This window comes from Drosophila eugracilis, unplaced genomic scaffold (genome assembly GCF_018153835.1).
Source record: "Drosophila eugracilis isolate 14026-0451.02 unplaced genomic scaffold, ASM1815383v1 contig_415, whole genome shotgun sequence".
NCBI classification, from domain to species: Eukaryota; Metazoa; Arthropoda; class Insecta; order Diptera; family Drosophilidae; genus Drosophila; species Drosophila eugracilis.
In genome coordinates, this window is record NW_024573278.1 from 159,270 (window position 1) to 178,707 (window position 19,438).

At 41.8% G+C, this 19,438-nt stretch overlaps 6 protein-coding genes across 7 annotated transcripts; 3 read left to right on the forward strand and 3 right to left on the reverse strand.

Moving 5' to 3' along the window:
- The first annotated feature begins 78 nt into the window (after nucleotides 1–78).
- LOC108111764 (major heat shock 70 kDa protein Ba) lies at nucleotides 79–2,416 on the forward strand. The gene has a single exon (XM_041818957.1). It carries the CDS (start codon nucleotides 293–295, stop codon nucleotides 2,216–2,218), a length of 1,926 nt encoding a protein of 641 aa, XP_041674891.1. The 5' UTR covers nucleotides 79–292; the 3' UTR covers nucleotides 2,219–2,416.
- A 244-nt stretch (nucleotides 2,417–2,660) lies between these two features.
- On the forward strand, nucleotides 2,661–5,364 carry LOC108111812 (protein VAC14 homolog). Its single transcript, XM_017221415.2, has 9 exons — nucleotides 2,661–2,836; nucleotides 2,902–3,052; nucleotides 3,114–3,344; nucleotides 3,398–3,863; nucleotides 3,917–4,243; nucleotides 4,301–4,409; nucleotides 4,482–4,775; nucleotides 4,831–5,073; nucleotides 5,126–5,364. The coding sequence occupies exons 1-9, from the start codon at nucleotides 2,739–2,741 to the stop codon at nucleotides 5,265–5,267; spliced, it is 2,061 nt and encodes a 686-aa protein (XP_017076904.2). The 5' UTR covers nucleotides 2,661–2,738; the 3' UTR covers nucleotides 5,268–5,364.
- Nucleotides 5,365–5,529: 165 nt separating this feature from the next.
- LOC108111813 (DNA-directed RNA polymerase III subunit RPC3) lies at nucleotides 5,530–7,535 on the reverse strand. 2 transcript variants are annotated; one of them, XM_017221416.2, is made up of 7 exons: nucleotides 7,491–7,535; nucleotides 7,147–7,435; nucleotides 6,580–7,081; nucleotides 6,414–6,519; nucleotides 5,996–6,345; nucleotides 5,772–5,939; nucleotides 5,530–5,715 (listed from the first exon to the last, which is right to left on the reverse strand). In XM_017221416.2, the coding sequence occupies exons 2-7, from the start codon at nucleotides 7,419–7,421 to the stop codon at nucleotides 5,548–5,550; spliced, it is 1,569 nt and encodes a 522-aa protein (XP_017076905.2). In that variant the 5' UTR covers nucleotides 7,422–7,435; nucleotides 7,491–7,535; the 3' UTR covers nucleotides 5,530–5,547. The 2 variants fall into 2 exon arrangements, with proteins under 2 accessions (XP_017076905.2, XP_017076906.2); XM_017221417.2 differs by having other exon boundaries at nucleotides 7,147–7,431; nucleotides 7,491–7,512.
- Nucleotides 7,536–7,762: 227 nt separating this feature from the next.
- Nucleotides 7,763–9,521, forward strand: LOC108111800 (F-box only protein 9). The gene is made up of 3 exons (XM_017221391.2): nucleotides 7,763–8,005; nucleotides 8,069–8,778; nucleotides 8,838–9,521. The coding sequence occupies exons 2-3, from the start codon at nucleotides 8,087–8,089 to the stop codon at nucleotides 9,472–9,474; spliced, it is 1,329 nt and encodes a 442-aa protein (XP_017076880.1). The 5' UTR covers nucleotides 7,763–8,005; nucleotides 8,069–8,086; the 3' UTR covers nucleotides 9,475–9,521.
- LOC108111799 (programmed cell death protein 2-like) lies at nucleotides 9,515–11,399 on the reverse strand. The gene is made up of 3 exons (XM_017221389.2): nucleotides 11,219–11,399; nucleotides 10,065–11,152; nucleotides 9,515–10,008 (listed from the first exon to the last, which is right to left on the reverse strand). Exons 1-3 carry the CDS (start codon nucleotides 11,324–11,326, stop codon nucleotides 9,753–9,755), a joined length of 1,452 nt encoding a protein of 483 aa, XP_017076878.1. The 5' UTR covers nucleotides 11,327–11,399; the 3' UTR covers nucleotides 9,515–9,752.
- A 265-nt stretch (nucleotides 11,400–11,664) lies between these two features.
- LOC108111761 (UNC93-like protein MFSD11) lies at nucleotides 11,665–19,331 on the reverse strand. Its single transcript, XM_017221322.2, has 4 exons — nucleotides 18,849–19,331; nucleotides 13,307–13,476; nucleotides 12,779–13,236; nucleotides 11,665–12,637 (listed from the first exon to the last, which is right to left on the reverse strand). The coding sequence occupies exons 1-4, from the start codon at nucleotides 18,933–18,935 to the stop codon at nucleotides 12,042–12,044; spliced, it is 1,311 nt and encodes a 436-aa protein (XP_017076811.1). The 5' UTR covers nucleotides 18,936–19,331; the 3' UTR covers nucleotides 11,665–12,041.
- Between the last annotated feature and the right edge of the window lie 107 nt (nucleotides 19,332–19,438).

Sequence of the window (19,438 nt, forward strand, 5' to 3'; positions counted from 1 at the left end):
ATGCTTCCAGAGAGAGTGTCTCGAATGTTCGCGAAGAGAGCGGCTGGGTATAAATACAGCCGCTCGGTTCTCTTAGCGTCAATTGAAATCAAACAAGCAAACTGAACACATCGCTAAGCATTAGCTAAGCAAAACAAGCGCAGCTGGAAAGCTAAATATTCTGCAACAGAGTAATAAATTAAAGTGAATTAAGTAAAATAACTGCTATTTATCAAGAAGTTATTACTGAAGTAAAGAGGAACAAGTTAGAAACATCAAACTATTAATTGCCAAGTAAGAAGAAAGACACAAAATGCCAGCTATTGGAATCGATCTGGGCACCACGTTCTCCTGCGTGGGTGTCTACCAACACGGAAAGGTGGAGATAATCGCCAACGATCAGGGCAACCGCACCACCCCGTCCTATGTGGCCTTCACAGACTCGGAACGTCTCATCGGCGATCCCGCCAAGAACCAGGTGGCCATGAATCCCAGGAACACGGTGTTCGACGCCAAGCGCCTCATCGGGCGCAAGTATGATGACCCCAAAATCGCGGAGGACATGAAACACTGGCCCTTCAAAGTAGTAAGTGACGGCGGAAAGCCCAAGATCGGAGTGGAGTTTAAGGGAGAGGCCAAGAGATTTGCTCCTGAGGAAATCAGCTCGATGGTGCTGGCCAAGATGAAGGAGACGGCAGAGGCTTATTTGGGCGAGAGTATCACGGACGCTGTCATCACGGTGCCTGCCTACTTCAACGATTCCCAGCGCCAGGCCACCAAGGACGCTGGTCACATCGCCGGCCTAAATGTGCTCCGCATCATCAACGAGCCCACAGCGGCGGCACTGGCCTACGGGCTGGACAAGAATCTCAAGGGAGAGCGCAATGTGCTAATTTTCGATCTGGGAGGCGGCACTTTCGACGTCTCCATCCTGACCATCGACGAGGGATCGCTTTTTGAGGTGCGTTCCACCGCTGGAGACACTCATCTTGGTGGCGAGGACTTTGACAACCGACTGGTGACCCACCTGGCGGATGAGTTCAAGCGCAAGTACAAGAAGGATCTGCGCTCCAACCCTCGTGCCCTGCGACGCCTAAGGACGGCTGCCGAGCGGGCCAAGCGCACACTTTCGTCCAGCACAGAGGCCACCATCGAGATTGACGCATTGTTTGAAGGTCACGATTTCTACACTAAGGTGAGCCGTGCCAGATTCGAGGAGCTGTGCGCGGACCTCTTCCGCAACACCCTGCAGCCCGTGGAGAAGGCCCTTACTGACGCCAGGATGGATAAGGGACAGATCCATGACATCGTGCTCGTCGGCGGGTCGACGCGCATCCCCAAGGTGCAGAGCCTGTTGCAACAGTACTTCAACGGAAAGAGCCTGAACCTTTCCATCAATCCTGACGAGGCAGTGGCCTACGGAGCCGCAGTCCAGGCCGCTATCCTTACTGGAGACCAAAGTGGCAAAATTCAAGATGTGCTGCTGGTGGACGTGGCTCCACTCTCACTGGGAATTGAGACCGCTGGCGGGGTCATGACCAAGCTGATCGAGCGCAACTGCCGGATACCTTGCAAGCAGACCAAGACGTTCTCAACGTACTCTGATAATCAGCCCGGAGTCTCCATTCAAGTATATGAAGGCGAACGTGCATTGACCAAGGATAACAACGCACTGGGAACTTTTGATCTGTCTGGCATTCCACCAGCTCCAAGGGGTGTGCCCCAAATAGAGGTTACCTTCGACATGGACGCTAATGGAATCTTGAACGTTGCCGCTAAGGAGATGAGCACTGGAAAAGCCAAGAACATTACGATCAAGAACGACAAGGGACGACTCTCACAGGCTGAAATTGATCGCATGGTGAACGAGGCTGAGAAGTACGCTGACGAAGACGAGAAGCAGCGCCAGCGCATCACTTCTAGAAATGCTCTGGAGAGCTACGTTTTCAATGTAAAGCAGGCTGTGGAGCAGGCCCCCGCTGGCAAACTGGAAGATGCCGACAAGAACTCTGTCTTGGATAAGTGCAACGACACTATTCGGTGGCTGGACAGCAATACAACCGCCGAGAAGGAGGAGTTCGACCACAAGCTGGAGGAGCTCACCCGCCACTGCTCTCCCATCATGACAAAGATGCACCAGCAGGGAGCGGGAGCCACTGGTGGTCCTGGAGCTAACTGCGGCCAGCAGGCTGGAGGTTTCGGCGGCTACTCAGGACCGACTGTCGAGGAGGTCGACTAAAGCCAAAGAGACTTACAAAAGGATACATTCCTAGCTTAAGTTATAAAATGTGATAAGAATCAATTGATTGCCATTCTCAAGGAAAATGTATATTGTTCTAATTACAGTATTGCAATCCTAAGTTAGAAACAAATTGTTATAAGCTTAATTAGCATTATGAAAATAAATACATTATTTATTTTACTTTTTAAACATCTATTTCTTGCGTTATATATTTCTAAATCGAAAGGGCGGTTTTTATATTCGGGGCTTATAAAAGGCAAATTCTAAGCATATAATCTGTCTAAAATATAAGAGGATTGTTAAACAGGCAAGTGTCCCGATTTTTTTTAGACAAATTTTATTGAATTTTGGTGGAAAACTTTCTTTTTGAATTTAATGAAAGCTTTGCGCACAACGTTTTGTAAACTTTTAGAGACCGAGTTGGCAGCCCCATCAATCAGCTGTGGCTAGAAGATGCAGAGCAACCCAAAAACCCGCCTACAAATATTGTTATTTTGATTAGATTACAGATTACAGAATGGAGCCGCCGTACGCCCCGCTAAGTGAATCCTGCGCCAAGGCGCTGGGTGACAAGGTGTATGAGAAACGAAAATTGGCTTCGCAGGAAATCGAGAAGTAAGTATTCAGTGAAGTAGCCCTCAAGATTCGTCATCCTAATTGGAAAGTACTATCTCCGCTAGAATGGTCACGGAATTTAACAATAAGAACAATTCGGCACAGATCCGTAAGCTGATTGAGGTGCTATCCACGGATTATGCCACATCCCGAGATGCAAACCGAAGAAAAGGGGCGCTCATCGGTCTCGCAGCCATGGGATTAGGGCTGGGCAAGGTATACCCATTAGTCATCGAAGTGTCGTAGTCTGATAACTAAATATGTACGGGGTTTTCAGGACTCGGGAAAATATGTCCAAGGTCTGGTGCCGCCCATCATGACCTGCCTATCAGATCCAGATCTGCGTGTACGCTACTTTGCCTGCGAGTCACTGTACAACGTGGTTAAGGTGGCCAGATCTGCCATCATTCCTTTCTTTCCAGAGCTTTTCGCAGCATTATCCCGACTCGTCACCGATTCAGATCAGATGGTTAAAGATGGCAGTGAATTGCTGGATCGCTTGCTGAAGGTATATTTTTATTTATCCGTATATATATATTATAATACCCTTATCTTGTGTAGGACATTGTCACAGAATCATCGCAGACCTTCAATCTGGAGGCATTCATTCCTTTGCTGCGTGAGCACATCTATGTGAAGGATGCATTTGCCCGTCAATACGTGATCTCATGGATATCGATCCTGAACGCTGTGCCAGACATTAACATGGTTAACTACTTAACCGAGATTCTGGACGGACTCTTCGTTATGCTTGAGGACAACACGCCCGAGATCCAGCGCATGTGTGAGACAACAATCAGTCAGTTTCTAAAGTCCATAAGGAATGACTCGTCATCCGTTCGAATGGAAGACACCATCAATACGCTAATAACCCATGCACAATCGCCCAATGAGCTAATCAAATCCATTGCAATCACCTGGATCCGGGAGTTTGTCCAGATATTTGGCCCTAACGTATTACCTTATGCTAGCGGAATATTTACAGCGATATTGCCGTGTCTGGAGTACAATGTGGAGTCCAAGAGGAGTAGGATAAAAGCACACTATATAGACCAGAAAACTTAAGTGTTTAAATTTCAGGTATTAAAGAGTGCGCAGTATCTGTTAACAACTCGATGATGTTGCTGGTGTCGAATAAAGAGCTGAAGACGAAGACAGTAGCGAAGATTGATTTACGTTCAATTATGGATGTACTCTCTCAGTATCTCACGCACAATTCCATGCACACAAAGATCGCTGTATTGAAGTGGATCCACCATCTTTTCACCAATTTTCCAAATGAAATGTCCGAGCACGCTAGTAACTTAAATAATAATCTTTTGTTAACGTTGGCCGACAACTCGGACGAGGTAGTTCTCCAAAGTTTGTCCGTTTTAGCAGAAATAGTTAATTCTCAGGATAGTAGAGGTAAGGTGTATTTATTACAAAACCGTATTCCTAAGCTAATGTGCTGATTTTTCACAGAATTGAATGACTTCGACAAATCGCACTATCGCAAGTTTTTACTTAGCTTATTGAATCTCTTCAATGAGGAGAAACTCATATTGGAGAACAGAGCCAGCCTTATTATAAGGTAATTCAACCAAAACCTTATTTGACAAATATTTCAATCTATAATATGATGTGTGACCTACTATTTTTTTAGAAAACTCTGTGTGTTGCTGAATGCCGAATATATTTACCGGACCTTTGCAGAAATAATAGCTGAGGAGCCAAACTTAAAGTTTGCATCAACGGTTGTGCGACTGCTAAACATTATTTTGCTCACCTCAACTGAGCTCTTCGAGTTGCGTACCAGTCTGAGAAATATTTCCAACGAAAAGTCAGCAGATCTCTTTCAATGCCTTTATAAAAGTTGGGCCCACTGCCCGGTATCAACACTGTCCCTCTGCTTGTTGGCCCAGAGCTACCAGCATGTATCTCATTTGGTTACATTGTTGTATGTTTTGAAAAAGCTTATGGATTCTTTAGCTATTAAAGTATAAATCTTTCAGTGCTGATGTTGAAATCACCTTGGAGCTGCTTACCGAACTAGATAAATTAGTTCAGTTGATAGAGTCTCCCATATTTGCTCCATTACGTCTCACGCTCGTTTCCAAAGCGAATAACTGCGCGGATGCCCAGTACTTGGCTCATGCCTTGTTTGGCATCCTGATGTTGCTACCACAGACAGAAGCTTTTGATACTCTTCGGAATCGTCTGCAATGTGTACCAAACTACTGGGGTCACGAACCTATGTAAGATATTGACTTGCTAAATGCTTTTAAAATACAATTTTACACTTTATAGAGATGAGCGAAACTCACTGGAGTACAAAAGTCGCATAGACTTCAATGCTTTGGAACAGCACTTCATTAAATTGCAAAAAGCACACCGGGAGCAGCGTATTGTACACCGGAAACGGAGTGTAATTACTCCTGAAAGTAACTAGACTTCTTAAGCATACCCTTTTTATGTAGCCTGTGATTCAGTGTGCAGTTATTTAATTCACATATTTTATTTAAATAAATTTGAATCTAATATACCCTAACATAGCAACACAAGCTTTAAAGTTGGAACCCCATAAACAAACACAAAAAGACCAACAGTTTGTAACAAAAAAGATAACAACGATGTGTTTACCATTTCCACAATCCAAATTTTCCAAATCTTATTTATATTTTTTACCAACTATCAATAAATAAAAAAATCCGTTTCCCTAACTGTTCCATTTATTTAAATTTTCGAATACCAGTAGGCAGTGAAGTGCAATGATGCTGATACATTTGCAAAAGGAATATTGTATCGTCAAGGGTCAGTTCGGCTTTCAACAAGGTTTTTATTCGATTTTTTACCTTATTCAAAATCTCGCACTCCGGTGGAGTAATAGTTTCCCCAATCTGAAAAGCAATAATGCGAGTTTAAATTAATTTACAATTGAAAAATTTAAAAATACCTCAGCGATATATTCGTCAGTCTCTCCGCGCTCCTTCATTGTCTCTACTATGCTGTCTAGTCTTTGTGATTTCTCAATGAGACCCTTATGCTCATTTTTTTCAAAGTTCGATCGTTCTATTGTGTTATAAAGGGACTTGTAGCTGGCATCCAGTAACATTCTCACGGTCTGAAATTCGTAACCAAAAATTTAAAAAGCATTTATTTTTAACCAGTGTTACTTACATCTTTCTCTTTGACTTGAAAGAGGTAGAAGGCTTTGGCAGGGCCATTACTACCTCCTCCCGGCTTCTTAATTATCTTAACGTGTATAAACTGTTCTTGGAATAGATTATATGCCAGCGACTTGGCTTCTTTAGAAGGTATCATCGCTTCCTTTTGCAGATCTTCCTGTTCTATGTATCTCTTGCATCGAATTACTCGAAATATTCGTGCTGCCTTCGAGCCAAAACGTTCCGTTATGACTGACTCTACGCAAGCAAAGGCAAGGGACTCGAAGGCATGTTCCATATCCACAACATACACTCCACCACCCATGTCTCCCACTCTTCGGAAAAATCCCAGGGAGTCCTCAGCTTAAAAATTAAGCCAATTTATTATTGAAGTACGTATGTATATGTACTTTTTTGCGAACTATACTTACTCAACAAACTTATGTACTGGTCCATGTACTTCATAAGATCGAGGTTATTTGATTTCCTTTCGATGGCCTGTTTAATTTCCACAAAAGTTATCTGATTTGAGACTTTCTGTTAAAAATAATATGACATTACTATCTAAGGGTTATTCAAATAAATCAGGTAACATACTCTCTGCCACGGATCAGTGGTGTTGTACATAATCTTAAGTATGTATCGAAAGCACTCCGCAGCATTTTCGCCCAGTTTTCGCTCAATTGCCTCTACCATGATGGTGTCCCTGAAATCCTGATGGAAACGATCGTAGTTCAGGTTCCATAACATTGAGTTGTCCCTTGCCTCCGCCACATCGGCATCTCCGTTTCGTATCTTGGCAAGCAATTGAAGATCAATGTTCGGATGTCTGAAGAAATCGCACTCGTTCGTTTCGAATTTAGGCACATTGTCATCATGTTCATCACCCACTAAGAGTTCTGGTCTTTTTATGATATAGTGATCGGTAACCATTTGAAGAAAAGTGGTGCGATAGGATTCCGGGCTTTCTGCTTTATTCTCTCCATTGTTGAGGCACTTGATCAGGATTCCACTAGCCGAATCCGATCCTGAATTAATCAGCTCCTCGGCAATGGAGGCGCCCACATTTCCGTATTTTGCTTGCACCAGATGAACGTAACTGAAAGAGGTTAATTATTAGTTTAAAGGCTCTCTAGGCTTGGATGAGAATCATATACAACTAACCGCGGATATCGCAGGAGACAGAGCACATCCTCGCGCCGTAGGGCGTACTCCGCCAAGAAGGAATTCTGCTTGGATGCAGCGAAGTCCACCAATCTGTATTTGACCAGCACCGCCAGTGCGAGTGCTACCTCCTTACGCGAGAACTTGGTTGCACTGATGATCTGGCCAAGGGTCCTCGTGGTGGCCGAAAAGAGGCAATCGGCCACAGCCTGCACCACCTTCCCGAAGCATTGCTCCAGGATGGCGGAGCTCAGATGCGAGTAGTCCGCGGACATTGTTCCTTTCCTGTCTTTATTTTTAATATATATTAAAATTCCTTTTTAATTAACAATAAAAATGTTTACCTGCTGATAATGTCAACCAAGGGACTGGAAAACCAAAACAAAACAATGCCGCGTTGAAATCAGCTGTTCATCAAACATTATCGATAACCTATCGAATTTTAAATTTTCTAATGATTTTATTAATGAGATGAGATGATTCAAGAAAATCTTGAAAAATATTTCATTTGAAAAAATAGCTTTAAATTTATATGCAAAAATAACATTTATTTAATATTTGCTTTGAATGAGAAAATAATGTGACCAAAAGTATTCTTGAGAATCCCTTGTAAACCCACTTTGTTCACACTGTAGATTATAAACTTTACACAGGTAGAAGTGTTCCCGTTTGCGTATCTGAATAAACTTAATCTTTGGGGTCTTACCAATGGCCACATGTTGCTCCCAGTTGCATACGACTTCAAAATTCTGGGGTGAAGCCCGCGGCCAAAATCAGCAGTACGCGCGGCCCTTTATTATAAGTTTTATTCCGATCCGAATTTCCCCGTCTTCAAACGTTGAATACTAACACCTTTCAGGTTAGAAATTGCGTCAGATAAATGCGCATGAATCTATTTTTACGATCTGTTTGACATTTGCAGACTAGTTTTACGTTAAGCATGTCAGAATTGGACTCGGATAGCGAAGCGCCTGGCGGGGAAACGGCCACCAATGCACTGGATGAGTTCCGGGAGAACTGGCAGCGGGAACTTCAAGGTCACGTAAACAGTGAATACAGGAAGCCAAATGATGTTGGAGATTCCCTTAGCGCTGCTAATTCGAATCTTAGTCAAGCCGATCTCCTGCAGGCTAAGGCAGAGAGTCTTTATCGGACCGCTGTGCATTTGGAGCAGCGTGGCAAGGTCTACGACGCAATACCCTTCTATCGAAAGGCTACGCAGATCGTTCCAGACATTGAGTTCAAGTTCTACGAGCAGCAGAAGCTAAATGGCGATTTCAGCAAAAAGTATCATAATCTGGCCAGCGATCTGGCTAAGCAACTTGATCTAGGCCAGGCAGATGTCACGGAGGGCGGTGAAGATGTCGTGGACAACTTGTACGAAAAGTTCCAACAGGACCTGCGGCAGGATAGTTTCTACAACGGCAAGATGATCGCGTCAAGCCGCGATGCCAGTGTTCTCGCCACTGGTTTACACTTTTCTGACTTGCCACCCGAGATTGTAATGCGCATCCTGCGATGGGTAGTGTCCGCACAACTTGACATGCGATCGCTGGAACAGTGTGCCGCCGTTTCCAAGGGTTTCTATGTATATGCAAGGGATGAAGAGCTTTGGCGGCTAGCCTGCGTCAAGTAAGTGCCACTTTCTTTTTAAACGTGTTCCTAAATAATATTAATAATTAACCTTATAGAGTATGGGGTCACAACGTCGGAACCTTGGAGGCTCAGGATTCAGACATCAGTAACGTCTATTACTCCTGGCGTGACATGTTTATTCGTCGGGAGCGAGTGCTCTTCAACGGATGCTACATCAGCAAGACCACATACCTGCGTATGGGTGAGAACAGCTTTCAGGATCAGTTTTACCGCCCCGTGCAGCTTGTGGAGTACTATCGTTATATTCGATTCTTGCCCGATGGCAAGGTTCTGATGATGACCAGTGCTGATGAGCCGGCGCAAGGTGTATCCAAGCTAAAGAATCTACACAACCTACGGCCAGAAATGTTACGGGGTCGCTATCGACTCTTCGGAAACACAGTCACTTTGGTGCTGCAGAAGTCACAGGCTCGAGTAGCTGGTCATATGCGTCAGAGACGAGGCAGTATTATGCCTGTGGAGGAGGACTCATCGCAGTTCCTGATAGAGCTGCGCATCACAAGCGTTAAGAGGCGTTGTGCACAACTAGTGTGGTCACATTACACGCTCGTGCAGAAACGCAACAAGGTTGACACAAGCTCAGAGTTTGATTTGACCGAGGCTAAGTATCCGCCGCTAAGGTTCTCAACTGTAAAGAGCTATCACCTAGACGCCGATGCACCATTAGCTTAAGTCAAATAAGATTCCTGCAATGGGGAAATAAAACACTTAATTTGAAACCCTTTTAGAGGGGGGAGTGGAAATAACGAGATATTATTAGCAACTATCCTTATCGGAGTGTCTAAAAGCTTACAACGTTCTTAACAACTAGAGCATAAAATCTTCCTAGGACAATCGAGAAGCTTAGCTTTTCCTCTGCAGTTTGCGTTAAAAATTCGTTGCACCAGTCTGCAACAGCAGCAGCTACAGCGAATGGGTCTAATGGCTTTGGGAAATGGCCGGACGCCGGTCTAAGATTCAGATTGCACCACAATATGTTCGTAGCGCATGAGGTCGGGTGTGTCCCAGCAGCTTTTGAGGCAGGTAAAAACCAGCACGTTACCATATTCGATTGGTGCATTGCAGCCATTCAACTGGAACCGCAACTTGGGAATGAGTGTAGGCAGCAGTTGTACTTCGCATATGGTCTCCCCCTTGCAATTCTGACACTTGGGTAGGGGTTCCTTAAGTGGGGCTACCAGCAGCGGCAGCGCATCCCGGGAATACCTAAGGTAGAGCATAGTAAGTAAAAGGCATTTGGTTGGTTAAAAAGATAAATTTACCTTAACAATTGGCCCGGGTTCTGCTGTATGGTAGTGATAAAGTTATGAAACACTATGTCGCCATGGGCTGGCAATGCTTTCTCGTAGGACTCGTGTTCGTCGCTCGGTTCTACAGAGCCAGATGCACCGCCCGTGGGTGAATGAACCGTATCCTCATCCCTCAGCTTGTACTCCTGGTATAGATCACGTATGTGGTCCATGGACAGAGCTCCTCCATAGTTTTCGTACTCCTCCACCTGAGCCTTGCTCTCTACATCTACGGCAATATAGTAGGATTTTAGTGTAAGATCCTTAATTTGCGACAACGAGCTAGAAGTGTGCTTTAGCAAGGCAATAAGGTCGCGTTCCGGCTTCTTGGGTGTGTCGACAAGCACCAGATCTGTTTCTGGGCCTTCGATCTCGGCACAAATGGCTGCTGAAGCTGCATTAGCTCCGGCTCCATCCAAACTCGGGGCAGCGGCTGCTGCACAGTTGGCATTTGGATCTTCTTCGGCGTTCTGGGGCGAAATCATATCTATTTGATGGAAGCCCGAGATTAGGTCATTCTCCAGTGAAGTGCTCTCGTCCTCGTCATCGTCTTCATCGGCGCCAATCTTCACCTGCTCTAGCTGGACTGGTTCATCCAATTCGACATCAGCCTTAGCGTACTGCAGGGCATTTGGTCGCACATTGCCATTTCTCTCATTTTGCTCCTCATCGGCAGTTATGTCCATGGCCTCGTCCAACACCACCGAGTTAGTCTTGGCCAGCTCGGTTGCTCCACAGCCACTGTCGCCCCAGTCGTCCGCTCCGCTGCACCAGTTGACCGCCTGCAATCCACTGGACTTGCCCTTTTTCTTTGAGTGCTGCTTCCCAGTGGCCTTGGGCGACTGTTCGCTGATGACCTCGAACTGATGATCCAGGTGCTGAGTTCGTACACATGCCCAGCTCTTGGAATTCTGCGAGCAAGCGGGGCTAACGCATCCGAAAACGTAAAGACTTCGATGAAACTGAGAGCGATCCAGCGGAGCGTACATCTGCACGATCAGAGGACGTACAGCTCCGCAAAGCGGGCAAGACGGAATGGTCACCTCATGTCTGGGCCAATCCTGTGGGTAAAAATCAATTTCAATTATCAGCTGTCTCTAAAAGGTCCATATAATCAGCTTTCTTACGGGTGCTCCACCGATTTTATTGGTGCAGCTATTCAGGAACTGCTCCTGCTTGGCCGTAACCTCCTCATCCTCGTATCCCAGGTACACCGTCGACTTATTCTTGGCCATTTTTCATGGTTCATCCGAATTTTCTAAAATTCCAATTGGTTGGTTTTAGAGATGGGCGAAATGAGTGGCCTATCGATATTTACACATAGAAATATCGATTTTCACAAGTATCGAGTATCTTATAATCGAGTAAACATTTAACGGTCGGGAAAAAATTTTACAAATTTAAAATGAAAATATATTTATTAAAAAATGGCTAAATAATTATTAAAGTTAAGGTGATCTAAAAATGTTATTATTATCTATATCAATATGCGGTATTCTTTATAAAAATTAAATTTTTTTCCCTTTTACTACCAAAAGTTCTCCCGGTTTTTATTTGCAAATAAAAATCAACATTTGCACATTGAAAACCTATCGAGTTTTCTTAAAATTCGTTATATATTTCTTATAATACTCCAAATCTGTGGTTTACTAATTTACAATTGCACATTTTTTGCTGCTTAAAATAAATAAACGCACATATACAATACACACGTATAAAAACATAGACAACTAGTTTACAATTACGTTTTGGAATGCCAACATTAAAATACGTATATTTAGCAACAATAGCGCGCAACAACACTTATCAGTTATTGTCTAGGAAGACGACGCAGTCGCACGGATTTAAAGCATTCCGAGGAATTCAACAAATACGGACAAATGGCTATAGCTCTAGCGCCCTAACGATAACCTGCATCTAATACTCTAGATTATATGAGTCCAGGTAGGCCTACTTCTCCATGGCCTCCTGTTCGCGGTGCTGCCTCTTGAAGCCCCACTCTACGAAGACGAAGGCGATGGTGCCAATAGTTCCCATCACCACCAGAATGCCTAACTGGACGTAGAGTCCGAAATGCGAGGAGTAGAAGAAGCTAATAGCCGCCGCCACCGACTGGGTGAACTTAAACAGAGCAAAGGCTCCCACGGCATTGTTCACATACTCCCCGCCTAGCATCGAGTAGATCTGTGTGTTGAAACATGCATCGCCTAAACCCAAAAGAAAGGCACACACCAGGGCAATGCTGGCTCTGGGCGGATCCAGGTAGGATATATCGGTGGTATCTTTAAATGGTGCGCTATTCGGCAGGTTGATGAACGTCATAAAATACGCCGCCATGTGCATCACATAGCCGGCAATCACGATGGGATCGCGTCCATATCGCGTCGTCTTGTTGCCCAGTATGCCAAAGAGTCCTCCTCCGAAGACCTCGCCGGCTCCAATGCAAATTCCCACCAGTCCAACAATCTCCTTAGGAGTTTCAGCAATTTTTGTAGTAAATCCAATCGCTGAGCCGAAAACACCACTGAAGAAAGATAGCTCAAGTCCTGGAAAAGTAAAATGTATGTAAAAAATTTTCTGCTTTGTAAATTTATTGATTAAATAGAATTAAAATCCTAATTATAGGAGTTATAAGAATATTCTATTTTTAGTGATATTCGTTTGTTTTCTTTTTACTTTCAACTCACCTGTATAAAAGAAAGCCAAACTAAGCAGAAGCATCTTCTTAGTTAGGAACAATTGTCCTGCGGATTTCAAGGCGTAAATGGCATGTCCGCAGCCCGTGTGCTTCTGCTCCAGTTCATTGTCGTGCTCGGCATTGTCGGCCATGAATCGAAGTGCGGCCAAGAATACGATGCCCAGAATAGCAATCACCGTAAGAACACCGATAACCAGATTTCTTGTCTCTTTGTCGATGACGGTTTTGTCCTGGAACTGATAGTACACGAACAGATTGCCGATGAACATGCTGCACTGTAGTAGGGCCCAAAAGACGCCCGAGTTGCGGGAGATGGTTGAAGATTCGCTGCAACGTGCCAGGTAAGTTCCCTGACCCGTCCATGTGATCGAAGCACCCAATCCTAACACTGCACTACCCACGTACAGCAGCACGGTGGATGGGAACATGAACGTGATCATGAAAGCCCTACAAATGGAGATATATGTATATCAGTTACCTAACTTTATTGACCGACAAGAAAAGGTGATCAACTCACGTATAGGTCAGTGCTCCCACGACCATGGCCACTCGGGGTCCAGTGAACGAAATAAACGAGGGTGCCAGCCAATTGGAGAGTGAAAAGAACAGGTAGATAATCGCCAGACTGGTGTAACCCTCGCCCTTGAAGCTCTCATCTTCCTGGGAAATGCTATCCAGTATGGTTTTCTAAAAAAAGAATAAATTGAATTGAAACAATTAGCATTTTTGAAACGTGCCAGACATATTTTGACGTTGAATGCCAATGAACCGGCAGCAACGCATTTGTTTATTGTTTTCTTTAAATGTTATACGGTAAACGTGTTCTCGATTCAAGTACATATCATACAGGTATTTCCTGTCCGGATACGTATTAGGAGGTAAAATATACCTTCCTAAAAAATCTCCACCATAGCTGGCGCAGTACATATTAAACCAAGTTGGTTTTTCATTTAGAAAGTATTTAATAGAAGTCTAACAGTTTGAAACATATTTTTATTATCCTATATTAGTTTAGGGCGACTTTTAATATTTGCAGTAAATGAAAATTGTAATACATTTTCCTGGACTTTCGAGGTCAAATTATATGTCTATTTAATGTTAAGCACAAACATTTATTAAAGTAACCTTGGTAAACTTTTCTTAAGGTATTTTTAATGCGTAAAAATAACCACAGCTGTCAATAAAAATAAAAATACAAAATAAATTCGATTCTGATGCTGGGGGCGACTTGGTTCAGAACCACTTCTGCAACCAGATTCAAGTGCAATTCTACAATTCTTGTGAATGTCAATGGAAAATTACAGGCTGCACAGGCGAAACATGTTTTGTGGTTGAGTTTAAAAAATTTTCCATTCCAAAGAACGCATCGGTAAACGACCGATTGATATTATTATCTCAGTGAAAAATTCTGACTGTGGCATGATTTCGATTTCTATTTGCATCTATTAAGTTGCGCTGCAAATCTGATCCGGTCCTCGTGCCCATTTTGAAGTCCAACTTGAGAGGTTTCACTAGCTGATAATACATTAAATATATTATATACATTTAAATGACTAGGAAACCAAGTGAAAGTCGAGAACTTAATTGTCTGCACTCGAGAAGCGGAACTGATTTGTCAGAAAACGGTAATTGTACACATTTAGTACCCTTGAGAATTCAGGAACTATTTTTAAATCTATCTTTGGAAAGTTGGTAAGGCAACGTTGGGGATTTCACATATTTACGTTATAACTGGCTATAATATTTCTTACGTACATCCCGTAAAAATAAGGCTATACAATGATTATGGCTCTGCCACATAAAAAGCAGAGTATTATAGACGACTGTAAGACGTTGGTGATAAGAAATCTCGAACTTCAAGTGCAAGTATTTCTTATCGGCACTATTCGAGCTCAATGAAATTTTGTTACTGATCTCTTTATTATTATTGAATCGGAGGGCATAAACACACTTCAACCAAAGAATTGGGTCAAGTTTTGTACAAACAAAAGTCGAAAGAAAACCGAAATGCAATGAAGAAAGTAACATGCGTACGCGGAATTGCAGGAGAATGTAATGAGCAACTTTTTAACTGATCGTCACTTTGGTTTTGTTTATTTATTACGCAAAAAAAAAACTGGAACAACGACTCACGAAAAACCCAAAAATGTGAAACGAGTTTCGTTCGTTTTTCCTCCCAGAAGGTATAATGACTTTTACTTGGAGTTTGTATGCAGTTTGCTGCTGCATTACTGGTCAATCTTTTTTTTATTTATAGCTTTGTTATATATACAAAGTAGGAAATATAATCATTTAGTAAGTAATGTTTATCTGGCTACAATATTCCTTAATATCATAAATAGACTTCTTTGATGTTTCATTAAAGGTAAATTGTAAACTCGATTGATCCGAATGAATTTGATCACTTAGTTTCTGGCTTCGTGTTATGGTAAATTTGGCTCTATCAAAAAGTTTCCGTTTCATCTCAAATGTCAATAAAATTGATTCTTTGGCCATTGATGACGTTAATGCCATTGATGTGGCTATTGATATGGATCCTAAATCTCTTCCAAAGTTTCTTTTATACGAATCCTGCAGACGGCTTTAACTTTTTAACAAAGCTGCGGATGTTTTTGTACTGATCTTTTTGAATTACTATGATTTTCGGGCTAACTCATCATGATCATGTTTTAAAAGAATTCAAAAATTGTAAAAAATATATAGAACATAAATATGAAATCATTTGTCAAGGTATATTTGCATCTTCTTGCAGTATGCCTCTAGATCTTCAAGATTTTCTATATCATTTAGGGGACAGATATCAGCGACTGATTGCTCAGGATGAGGTAGGTCACTTAGTTTTTGACCGCGTGTTATAGTGAACTCAGCTTCATCAAAAAATTTCCTTTTTAGCTCAAAGTCGGTCATTGTACTATATCTATTTGAGGCTGTTGAGGCTATTGAAATCATAGACGTAGTTGGGCTAATTATTGATTCAAATTTTGTTGATCTATTCGACGTCGCCCTTTCACGCAATTGCTCAAATCTTTCCCTCAAATCTCTTGAACTTAATCTTTTCTGGAGTTTTGGGACTGGACTATCCGCTCGCAATGTCTTCATAAATCCATATGTACGATGACCACACATCTGTTCTTCGCGTTCAACATCGAAACCAATGGACTTAAAGTTTGGGTTAAGCATTTTGTTGCAGCGAAAATATAGATTGGATTCCTAATATTACTTGAGATTATTGCTGTTTGATGTTTTTTTCTAAGTGACTGTAGTTTTGCTTTCTTTATTTTGTGAAACAGAAAACTACGTGTTGCTACAAAACTAAGTTAATCAAATAAATAATTTAAATTAAATTTATTATTATTATTTACAAGAATATGTTTTAAAAACAATAAAGTTTTATTGGATAAAACAAAGATTTGGGTAACTTTACAGGGTGCTAAATACACTCGGTTTTAACCAATATAGACTTGATTTTCCGCTCATTTTGCCAGATATTGCTGCACTCAACTGCTGGAGGAGAATGCTGCTTCGTCGGGAGGGGGGTTAGGTGGCTCGGATTCGAATTCGGATTCGGTCAGTGAGTGGTGGGCTCGTCGGCGCACACCCACTTTTCGGTTTTGTTGTTGTGCAACCGGCTGTTGTTGGCTATGCTCTTTGGCTGGGCGCAGGCGCTCCGCCCGTCGCCACCCCCCTCAACCATCTGACCACCGTCTTGGCCAAATTGATGTGTGTGCATATGTACATATGTTGGTCAACCTGGCTTACTTTATTGCTGACGTGGCCTTGAGCCTGACGTCTAACACATAGATAGTATTTGTGTGGGTTTTGTGCGGCGGCAGCGAACTTGCAATTGCAATGACATTGAAAGAGTTTTGCCGTTTGACGCGTTTTGCATTGGACATTTGATTTCGATTGCGCAATCAGGTGGAAAGCGGTCTCTGAAAGTGTTCTGTGTGCCACTCTAACGATTGCACCATATGAGCCAAGGCCTCGCTTCAAAAATTACTCTCTAATAGCTACGGAATACGGGCCAAACACTGGCCGATCGATCGATCGATTGTTGGTCTTTAAGTTTGGCCAGCTACACTGAGGAAAATTTCGGATTTAAACCATCATTGTAAAAATTAGAATATTCGTTTTATCCAAAAAATTTACAATCGGTAAATTTAGAATACTTGAATTTTTTGATAATCAAAAATTCTACTAAAAGTCTCTTAGCCTCAACATAATGATTAAAATGATTTTTAAATCCATAAAGAACGAACTACATTTACCGTAAATTAAATGATCTGACAATATGATTAATAACCTCTTATTGTTTTTTAGTGTGTAGTTTAGCTAACTACGCCAAAGCACGCCCTGCTTGGATTCCAAGTCACTTTTGTTTTTTTTTCTGCTGCTGGCGTAGTAAATTGTTTATAAAGAGAAACACTAACTGGAGGGCAGGCACAAAGCCAGAAAAAATATATTGCGCATGCGCCGCGTTGAAAGGCCAAAATAAAAACACACAAACGGACAGCAGCAAAAAATAAAAATAAAACCAAAGGGACAAATTACAACGCTTTACTTTTATTTTGTGGTATTTATCAGAAGGCATTCATAAAGTCCATTGAACCATAACAAAATGCTTCAAAATATGAGCTGTTTGCAAAACAATGACAAAGACCGAATTGCTGGTCAGTCAGTTTGTGATTCGAGTTTTGGCAACAAAAATATGGTTTCGCATACGTAATAAGACGAGAAAAACGTGAAAAAGAACTCAACTTTTTTATTCCACATACTCGATAATCCAGTTGGTTAATGAATCCCCTCACGAATCGATACGGTTCGTATATACTATATGATATAAAAATAGGTAGGTCTGTTTTCTGGTTTTGTTTTTATTTTACCTGCCTTTGGCCTTGATCTTACGGCTTTTATTACTGACAATAAATAATCAACCGTTATAATGCAACCAGTCAATGAACGCGTCCATGGAGTTATCTGTACCTATCGTTACTAATAAGTGTAATCCATTGTGTTTATTTGATAATATTAATTAAATAATCGTTGTCATTTGATTACGACGATAGATTGCAGTGTGCCCCCAAATCTCCGTATATAATCATAATCAGCTGGTTCTTGGAATATAATATTAACTATAATAGGAGAGAACTTGTATGACTCGATAGTATATCCTTTAAATAATACTGCGTAGAAATATTTGATAAGTATTAATGAAATTAAGCAAAACCTATGGTCGATTTTATGACTTTTTAAAGCTGCGTAAGTGCTAATTCTACTGCCTATATTGCATATATGATATTTAAATGTATTTCCCAAATCAAAATTTGGCTTGGAAATATATTAGTAAAATTATTATTCTCTCAGTACATCAAAATAATTTTGTATATATTAGTAAAATATTTCATTAAATTGTCTTCGATAAGGAAAATAATTTAAAAAATATTAACAAAGTTAAAAGAATTTTAGCTTTTACTATTAATTAAAAATGTTTTCTTTTCCTTACAACTATAAACATGAGTTACACAACATTTTCACTAGCCGAAAGTGAGTTCCAGGAAAGTAAAGACAGTCTAATTCCCTTATTGGGGTCAAAATTTCTTTCTCTATTTGTATTACGAACGATAGCTTTATGGTGGATGATGTGTTCACAAGCGGTCTTCTTATCAATTGAATTTTGCCCTCCGAGATGTGTTCTACACAGAGCGAACAATGGCCGTCGAATGACTGGTGACCTTTGGAGCGTGCAGTACATTAAATTGTAATAATAAGTAACTCCTTGCCACTTTACACCGCCACAAATCAGAGGGTAATTTACGAGCGAACAATTGAGCACTCTCGTTGAATGGCGGCAATGCTGTAACATCCTGTGACGCGGAATGAAGTGGGCTGGCTTGTGCTAGTGTGTGTGGCAAGGGCACTGCGTTGTCTATTGGCAAGGACAAGGACGAAGGTCCAATGGCAAGGATGTGAACAACAACGCCCACGCATACATACAAACGGATAGAGATAGATAAGAGAGCGGAAAAAGAGCGGGAAGAGAGAGTGAAGAATTGACTTACCTCAATGTTACACATGGTCTGGAATGCCGTAAAGACGAACATAAAGCCGAAGCCCAGGATAAGAATCATCAGGAATTTAAAATCCATACTGACTCCTTAGAATTTATCTTTTTCCGCAGCAAGTGCAATCACACAAACACAATAAAAATCAAATCAAATTCAATTAACTTGCCGCGCACTGCATTTGCATTTGCATTTGACGACGTCACAAGAGACGGGGGCGTGAACTGCCGCTCTTCTTAATCTCAATTAGAAAAATCTCTTAAAATCCCACGCAAAGCAGAATCAACTGGACTCATCTATTTAGCACTTATCAAAAGCAATAATAAAATCAATGCAAATGTTTAAAATACAACACACAAATAAAATTACGCACAAACTCAAAGCAAAATACTGAGCACGAATGGTAAATGCAATGTTTACGCGTCGAGGACTGAGAGTTGAATGGAAAAGGCTTCGAGAGACACCGCTCTAATAACAGAATAAAGATATCTCCCTCAATGCGACCTTTGTATGCTTTTCTATCCTCTTGAACTTATTAAAATTAACTCTTTTCTAAGAAATATAAAATATATTTTCTGAAAATCAAA

What these genes read in the sequence shown, in the direction of transcription:
- LOC108111764 (XM_041818957.1), top strand. Translation starts at nt 293, where the DNA reads ATGCCAGCTATTGGAATCGATCTGGGCACCACGTTCTCCTGCGTGGGT.
- LOC108111812 (XM_017221415.2), top strand. Translation starts at nt 2,739, where the DNA reads ATGGAGCCGCCGTACGCCCCGCTAAGTGAATCCTGCGCCAAGGCGCTG. An exon ending in TGGGATTAGGGCTGGGCAAG is followed by an intron (nt 3,053 to 3,113) that starts GTATACCCATTA and finishes CGGGGTTTTCAG; the next exon opens with GACTCGGGAAAATATGTCCA. An exon ending in TGCTGGATCGCTTGCTGAAG is followed by an intron (nt 3,345 to 3,397) that starts GTATATTTTTAT and finishes TATCTTGTGTAG; the next exon opens with GACATTGTCACAGAATCATC.
- LOC108111813 (XM_017221416.2), bottom strand. Translation starts at nt 7,421, where the DNA reads ATGTCCGCGGACTACTCGCATCTGAGCTCCGCCATCCTGGAGCAATGC. An exon ending in CCACTGATCCGTGGCAGAGA is followed by an intron (nt 6,520 to 6,579) that starts GTATGTTACCTG and finishes TATTTTTAACAG; the next exon opens with AAAGTCTCAAATCAGATAAC. An exon ending in CCAGTACATAAGTTTGTTGA is followed by an intron (nt 6,346 to 6,413) that starts GTAAGTATAGTT and finishes TTAATTTTTAAG; the next exon opens with CTGAGGACTCCCTGGGATTT.
- LOC108111800 (XM_017221391.2), top strand. Translation starts at nt 8,087, where the DNA reads ATGTCAGAATTGGACTCGGATAGCGAAGCGCCTGGCGGGGAAACGGCC. An exon ending in TGGCGGCTAGCCTGCGTCAA is followed by an intron (nt 8,779 to 8,837) that starts GTAAGTGCCACT and finishes TTAACCTTATAG; the next exon opens with AGTATGGGGTCACAACGTCG.
- LOC108111799 (XM_017221389.2), bottom strand. Translation starts at nt 11,326, where the DNA reads ATGGCCAAGAATAAGTCGACGGTGTACCTGGGATACGAGGATGAGGAG. An exon ending in ATAAAATCGGTGGAGCACCC is followed by an intron (nt 11,153 to 11,218) that starts GTAAGAAAGCTG and finishes TTTTACCCACAG; the next exon opens with GATTGGCCCAGACATGAGGT. An exon ending in AACCCGGGCCAATTGTTAAG is followed by an intron (nt 10,009 to 10,064) that starts GTAAATTTATCT and finishes GCTCTACCTTAG; the next exon opens with GTATTCCCGGGATGCGCTGC.
- LOC108111761 (XM_017221322.2), bottom strand. Translation starts at nt 18,935, where the DNA reads ATGGATTTTAAATTCCTGATGATTCTTATCCTGGGCTTCGGCTTTATG. An exon ending in AGACCATGTGTAACATTGAG is followed by an intron (nt 13,477 to 18,848) that starts GTAAGTCAATTC and finishes TTCTTTTTTTAG; the next exon opens with AAAACCATACTGGATAGCAT. An exon ending in TTTGGCTTTCTTTTATACAG is followed by an intron (nt 12,638 to 12,778) that starts GTGAGTTGAAAG and finishes TTACTTTTCCAG; the next exon opens with GACTTGAGCTATCTTTCTTC.